The sequence below is a fragment of the Aplysia californica genome, unplaced genomic scaffold (genome assembly GCF_000002075.1).
Source record: "Aplysia californica isolate F4 #8 unplaced genomic scaffold, AplCal3.0 scaffold00053, whole genome shotgun sequence".
Taxonomy (NCBI): Eukaryota; Metazoa; Mollusca; class Gastropoda; order Aplysiida; family Aplysiidae; genus Aplysia; species Aplysia californica.
In genome coordinates this window covers 1977639-1985819 of record NW_004797323.1, presented here as the reverse complement: position 1 = coordinate 1985819, position 8181 = coordinate 1977639, and the positions used below count along the sequence as shown (strand labels likewise).

Genomic DNA, 8181 nt, shown 5'->3' with positions numbered 1-8181 from the left:
TTCTTCTTCTTCTTCTTCTTCTTCTTCTTCTTCTTCTTCTTCTTCTTCTTCTTTTTCTTCTACTTCTTCTTTTTCTACTTCTTCATCTCCCCCCGTCCCCTCCTCCTCCACAATCCTCCTGCACCTCCTCCTCTTCCTCCTCCCCATCTTCCTCCTCCTCTGTCTCCTCCTCCTCTTTCTCCTGCTCCTTCTTTTTGTTGTTCTTCTTCTCTACTTCTTCTCTTAATAATATGCATTTGGTACGGTGGTACTCATAACCTCTCGAACAAAAGACACAGGTCCGAATCCCATATGGAAGAGATACTCAACTTGTATTTTAGGATTTCTGCTGTAATGTGGGTCATTATGTCCGGCTAGGCTTGACCGGCATGTTCAAAACAATTCACCTTATCAATAATGTAAATTGTATGGAATCAGACGAAAAAAATATACACTTAAAAGCATTACTGCCATTCTTGCTTTACCAACCCATCTCTTCCTCCTGGAAAATTTTCCCACTGCTTGTCCCATCTGAGTGTGCAACAATTCATCGTTAACTCTTTGAGCACGCGCATTCTGGATCTTCGGCAACGTGTGAAGACGCCCTGATTTGGGTCTCTTTAAATAACAAGCATAGCTTCGTTGTTCACATTTATATATTTCACTTTTATTTACTTTATCTGAAACTATAAAAGGCAAGAACACAATGGAATAATAATGTAAAAAGTTTTGTGTGTGTAATGGTTCGATCTAATGATGATGGAACGTAATAAATGTTTCAGTTACTTGAGTTACGTCCTCAAAAAATAAAAGCAGTGGTGTAAAAAGCGATAACACAAAATACTTCTTACTATGTATATCTTTTTTAAAAATATTTATTCAAACCAGTCTTTTCTCTATCTTAATCTTTCTATTGGTCTATATTTTTATTTAGTTTGTCAGTCACGTTTGAAACAATTAATTTACTCTAAATAGTTTAGCCTTAAGTAAAAAAAAAAAGATAATAGCCCCACCTGTGAGAAGAGAAAGTGGAACGTATTAGTCGGAAACGTCAGTAGAGTCGAACCCGAGCCTGATGTGTAGCTGAAGTCACACTCTGTGGCATAAGCTGTGTGTTCGTGTGTGTGTGTGTGTGTGTGTGTGTGTGTGTGTGTGTGTGTGTGTGTGTTCGAGTATGTGTGTTCGAGTGTGTGTATGTATGTATGTATGTATGTATGTATGTATGTATGTATGTATGTATGTATGTGTGTGAGTGTGTTTATTTGTATGTGTGTATGTGTGTAAGTGTGTGTATGTGTGTGTGTGTTGGTGTGTGTGCGAGCAGAGGAGTGTGAAAGAAAGTGCATTAGTTACGTTGGAAACAAGGAAAAATGGAGAATAGAGGCCTACGGGGGTGGGGGGTGGGGGGATATAAAAATGGCACCATGGTAAAAATGATAGATACTTAGATGGATATGAAAACCTATAGAATGTTTAAAAGTTGTTGAATGGCGTACTTTATTTTCTCTGAAAAATATGAACAACAAAAAAGGGATATACTTGATAAAAATGAATATAGAGCTCAGAAAAAGAACAAAACTATTTAGACATGAAGCCTTTTAGTACACATGAAACTTATACTAACACACATACCCACACACAGACAAACAAATGCACATACACACACAAACACGCACAGATCTTCCCTTTCTATTTCTAATACTCTCACGAATCAAATAATTTCTATGTCTGCAGAATCTTTGCATTAAGATAAACACGATAATCCTCATGATAATGATTTACAGAATCAAAGCAATTAAAGATGCTTACTGTTGGAGACGTCTGTCACACTGAACATGACTCCTCTGTCTAAGGGGTAGTTAGTACCAGTTCCCATCAAGCCGTTGCGGGGGGAGTCAGTTGGCTGTGGGTTGTCCTCCTGGAAGACTCTGCTGACCGACAGAGCGGAGAACGTGCCGTACACGCCGACCTGGAGATGGGAATTTAACCCCTAAGACATTTCCATACGTTTGTATAGACACGTGGAATGTTCATTTAAGAGAGATTTAAACAAATCTAAAATATTTTTACCGTCATTTAAGAATACGCAGCTGCAAACGTTGGTGTAAAATCTTCTCAAAAGTCTCATATTTACCAATTGAGGCAAACGGCATTGAACCAATTCAGGAGAATGCAAGCACATTTGCTGTTTCATCTACACAGTTACTAAGGGGGTTAAGAACGGCTGACGCCATGTTTGTGAGGACGCAAGAAATAAAGGGATCGGGTGGGGATACAACTTCCTTTTTAGATAATCATCAGTTGCGCTTCTTTCACATGCATCCATTTGGGGATGACTAAAGACAAAGTAGGACTCTTTTTCTATCATGGATTCTGTTCAGTTTAACGCCAGAGTAGATTATAATTCGAGAACTATACGCAGTGATCAGAGTATAAAGAAAGACAGAAAGAAAGAAAAAAAGAGAGAACGAGAGAGCGAGAGAGAAAGAGAGAGAAAGAGAGAGAAAGACAGACAGACAGACAGACAGACAGACAGAGCAGACAGACAGACAGACAGACAGACAGACAGACAGACAGACAGACAGACAGACAGAGAAAGCGATTTTAGGGCGGGGGAGAAATCACCAAAAAATCATTTTTTATTTTTGTTATGCTTAGATGAAACACGTTTTTAAAAGGTAGGTTTATATTACTTGCTATTTGAGATTGCTTCTGGCCTTGCATTGAGAAAGAAATACTCCTTCTACTTGTGCAGCACTTGGTTGGGACTTGAATTAAGCAACAGCAACAACATCAACAACAACAACAGCCACAACAACAACAACCACAACAACAACAACAACAACAACAACAACAACAACAACAACAACAACAACAACAACACACTTTATCCAAAAGAGGCGGTGACCCTGGCGAGAAACATAAGTTTCTCTGGTTGCAGATAGGGGCAACAGACGAGTTACGCACTCAGTCACCACATGAACCGGTCCGCCATACACAACAACAACAGCATCAAAAACAAAAAGAACAACATCAACGACAAGTACAACGGCAAGAACAACAACGGCAACAACAACAACAACCAACAACAACAGCAATAGCAATCAGCAACCCGAAAACAAACCGTCACTCACCTGGACATCCTTAGTGGCACTGGAAGCGGCATTATAGATTGTGACCTTTGCAGTGTGCAGGCCGTCCTGGGCAAAGACGTGATTGATGTTCTGAGTGCCCCCGGGTGTGGTAATGGTGAAGGGTATTGGAGGAGACAACACACTACCGTCTCCGTAGTAGTCGATGACGATGCTAGCGCCGTCAGGAAGGGGCGACAGGCTGTATGTTATGGTGAACGTGCTGGAGGCTGTATGAGGGTCGTAAGAAGGAAGGGGTCGTGGAGAGTAGAAGTCAGGAGAAAAAACGGGAAGGGGTGGGGGTGGGGAAAGGGGTGGAGTAATTACAGGAAGGTGATAACATTTGCATACTGTCTGTGAGAGAATATCGTGATATAACTTCTCTATCTCTCTCTCTCTCCCTTCTCTCTCTCTCTCTCTCTCTCTCTCTCTCTATATATATATATATATATATATATATATATATATATATATATATACAAATATGGTTATATTATGTGTATATATATAAATAATATACTCTTTGAGAACATTTACTTTTCTGTCTTCTTGTATCCTTATGTCCCAGTGCTTAACAACACAAAACGTTTTACTTAAATGTTACTTACGTTTGTGTCATTTATAATATTATAGCAAGTTTCGCAGAAGTCTTTTCTGTAATATTTTAATGCTTTATATGATGTGGGCTAGTGGCCTTAATTACTGAATAAAATACCTTCCTACCGACTTACTTACTTGAGTCACTATAGCTCTACTTTAATTATGCTGTAGGTGCTACAATAATTCTTTTCTCTGTCTCTGGTCCTCTGTCTATCTGTTTCCTCAGTTACAGTTAAATTCTCGTCTATCGTCTCTCAAATTCTCCTCCCAAAATAGCAAAATGCTGTCGTGGAACAACAATCATTTAAGTGTAAACCTAACAACAGATAGAGGAACTATTAAACTCGAACATGACGTTCATTGTCTTTTTTCATATTAGCGAAATGAAACCGAAAACAAAGTTACGAAGCGTGAACTACTACTCCAAAGTCAGACAGGGGGCTCTCGTGGCCTAGGGGTTAAGGTGTTGGCCTCTCATTCAAAGGTCCCGGGTTCGAATCCAGGTAGCGACCGAAAAATTTTCTTCTCTAAATTTGTTTCCTTTCACCTCATTTCCTGCTCTCTAGCAATGTTATGTCGTCTGCTTTCGTCTCCTCTTTCTGCCCCCACCACCTCATCTCCTTTGCCCCTCCCTCTGGGCTCCTGATTCTTACTGCTGCCTTTCTACTGCTACTCCTTGGCTTCTTCTTACTGCTGTCTTTCAGCCACACCCCTGATCTTCTGGTAGGAAAGATTTACACCTAGCCTTCTCGGACAAGGGCAAAAAATCTCGGAGGGCCCGTGTGCAAGTTGCGCACGTTAAAGATCCCTTGATGGTCTAAAATCGATAAGAGTAGGCTTCGGCCGCCACCCGGGCAAAATTCAAAATTTCCTATCAACTAAAAATAGTAGGTGTGTCCAGCGCACTCATATGACCTTATGCAGTTGCGAGCGCCGTAAAACACTTTACAAAAACAAACAAAACAAAAAGCCAGACAACTAAAAAAAAACATCCCGTAAGACTACGTTTACAACTTATTGTAATAAAGAAACTGTTGGGGAAGGGGGAGGGGGAAGTGGGCGGTGGGAAGGGGGGTGTGGGAAGGAGGTGGGGGTACAGGAATACTGCTCACAGCCTTGCGGGGTATCGGGAGTGTTGATGGTCACTGCAGAATCCACGACAGGGTTTATGACGTTGATGGTGACGGTTTTGCTCACAGACTGTGCCAGGGGGGCGGTGGCAGTCACTGTGATCACTTTACTGCCCAGAGTTGTGTACGTCACGGCCTGTGTGTCGGCGCCGTTCTCGCCGACTCCTGGGATACACAGCAGGTAGAGCCTACAATGTCAGCTAGTTAATAACGTAAAACTGAAGTGATCATTATTTTGCTTTCTTTACATTTATTGATCTTGTCGGTAGCTATCAGACTGCCAGTGTCTGCCTTGTTTTTTTCTATCTGCGTCTGTCTCTATCGCTGCTTCTATTTGTCTTTGTCTATGTCCCAGTCTCAGCCTGCCTGTCTGTCTGTCAGTCTCTCACTCTATCTATCTATCTATCTATCTATCTATCTATCTATCTATCTATCTATCTATCTATCTATCTATCTATCTATCTATCTATCTATTTATCTATCTATCTATCTATCTATCTATCTATTTATCTATCTATCTATTTATTTATATATATATATATATATATATATATATATATATATATATATATATATATATATATATATATATATATATATATATAAATTATCATTATGTATCTTATTGATCTATGGTGTGGATGATCATGGTCCAAGCGCTTCGGTACTTGAGACGTTTTAGGGAGTTTTTAAAGCTCTACAGCCACCTGGATCGGTCCTATCGGAGATAGACCTTGAACTCGCAGGACACGCCTTAAAACGAACTTTGCAGTACTTTAGGGGCATGAAACCGTTACATTTGAATGGGAAGGGTCATTAATGCCCAGTTTCATTCAAAACCTTCTTGACCGGCGATTATCATAAAGTTAGCAGAACAGACGGATGGGGAAGGATAGAAATAAAATCAATCTGTGTTTCAGTTTACTTCTTCGTTTAACACTTTTAAAGCCCAGTTAACTCTCTGATAATATTATGGGGACAGTAAGTTGAAGTAGACTAAAGGAATAATAGACCTAGATGAATACTAATCTGTACCCTTGTGGCCCGCTCAGACTTCATGGAAAGGCCTTCTGATTCATTGTACTTGTATGTTTTCCGCCCCCATCTGCACAGTTTAGATCGTACATGAATCGGGCCTTTTCGACCTTGCTTGTCAGGGCAAGTTTGGGCTGAGAAAGATGTCCCAGAAGACAGATTCTGATGCTCGATGATCAAAACCTCCTGAATGGAAATCGAAATCACGCTTCGTGTGTGCGACAGAGAAACGCCTGCCGAACTGCAACGAGCCATACGCCGTTTGGAAGGCCTGTTCATTTATATAATATATACTAATTTAGCGTTTATGCTAAAGTTCCAAATCTAAAACTTCTGATCTATGTTGTGTCACACAGGCTGAAAAAAGAATAACTTAAACAGCGCACAAGAGTAATAAAGTTTCCCCCCCATCAAATACATTCCTAGTATTTTTAAATGCCACATTGTTACTGAAAATTCCGCATTGTAAGATGCATTGTCATATTGTGACTTCAAATGTACAATAGAAATATTTCCATAATAACACCATGGGCTTGCGATTGTCAATGCAACATCCTTTTAAATTCAAATATAGCATTATAACTTCTAATATAACTTTACGTTTGTTGGTCGCTAAATGCTTCTGTCGCGAGGATATCAAATTGAAACTTACGTTGAGAAACAAACTAAAGAGTAGATCTAGAGACCCACTCCCTTTAAAATTGAATTGCTAAAATGCCAACCCAACCCGTCTTCTTTTTTAATCGCACGAGAAGTTGGAGATTTCATAGAGCTCGGACACATAACCCGCGCTTATATCAATATAGTCTTCAAGAACATAGAGGCCAATTTGTCAGCATATTTGATAAGGGAAGAATTTCATGTAAATTTTTTGAGTACTAATGTTTGTTTACTCTAAACTGTCGACTTTTCTCCATGATTGCTTTTAACCCCTCCTTTTTTATGTGGAATTACATTTGAAGTTTTTATGTGGTATTGAAGTTGTGAATTTGATATAGCTGAAGTGTGTACATGTTTGCATTTGAACGTTCTATGTTTATATTTGAGGTTATTTCGTGCCATTTGAAGTTACAAAGTGGTAATTGAAGTTTCTATGTGACGTTTGAAAACACTGGGCGCTCATTTGATTGAAAAACCCCAACTATAACAATAGTTTTATTATTTCTACGTCGATATCAAACATGTATGACAGAGTCTGTTGTGCAGTGAGTAGGCACTTTGACGTCGCAAGCAGAAGACCTACTTTTGTTTTCCGGGTGGACAGAACTTTTATGTGAAAGTATCTTCGCCTTTCTGCTGGGCGGTTGTATCCGTTTTAACAGGCTTAGGTCGCAGCCCGCCTTCTTAGTGATCTAAATTGTGCCGATGTAAAATATCTACATTGAAATAAAAAAAGGAACAATAGATATGTCTAGAAATGCATGGAGTGGAACTCATCAGTCGTATTTAGCCCTGTGATGATGACGTACCTTGTCTCTGTGTCACAGTGGGGCTGTTGCCGTCCCCGAAGTCCCAGCTAAGCTGAGTGAGGGCTCCTTGATCTCCTCTGAGACAAATTATAACATTGAAGCAAAGGTTTATTTACAGTAAATGCACCAATTGAGACATAGCATGATGTCATTATGGGTTCTTGTTTATTTGAAAATAAAGTTGAAGTTCAAGAACAAGTGCTGCTTTAAAAGATATTTTTACATACTATGAAATGCAATAACAAAAGACTGGTTTAAAAAAAGTATATTATCAATTTGTAAATCGTGTCAAATAAATGAAAAAAAGAGGGAAATGTTAGGAGAAAATAACTGATTAGCAATTCAAGTTGACAGCACATGCAAATCATATGATTGGATACTATTTCGGGCCAAACGTTCACGACGATGAATCTCACACTGCAGCTTACTAAAGAGCTACTTCCTACTTTCAGGTCACATTTAACAATATTACAATATGTCACTTTGAAACGCCTGTTGTCAGTAAGTTGTAGCCAATTTTGTATGCTGTTAGTCCCCGGTATTTGCTTTAATGAATGTCAGATCTAAAACAAAACAAACTAATCAAATAAATAGATATTACAAAAGAAGTTCTGTAAGCTGCCAAGTGTACCCACCGGTACATTTTGAAGGTCACGTAATAGGGCTGGTTGAGTGGGGCGGACGTGAACTCCAGGGCGATCTGCGGGTCCACTAACTTCTCCACCACGATAGCCTTATGGCTGTATGTGCGACTGCCCAGGACGTTGGACATCTTGACGGTGACATGGTAGTCCAGTGTGTCGTCTAGCTGGCGCCTAGAAGAATGTATAATATATA

The 8181-nt window shown here is 39.6% G+C and overlaps 1 protein-coding gene across 1 annotated transcript in view; it reads right to left on the bottom strand.

Moving 5' to 3' along the window:
* Nucleotides 1–8181, bottom strand: part of LOC101863329 — a gene marked incomplete in the record, with an annotated part of 87960 nt that overhangs the window by 46537 nt on the left and 33242 nt on the right. The window contains 6 exon segments of the mRNA XM_035968359.1: nt 993–1087; nt 1789–1948; nt 3114–3340; nt 4823–5005; nt 7345–7421; nt 7980–8159. Of these exon segments, the coding sequence (XP_035824252.1) occupies nt 993–1087; nt 1789–1948; nt 3114–3340; nt 4823–5005; nt 7345–7421; nt 7980–8159 (922 nt within the window).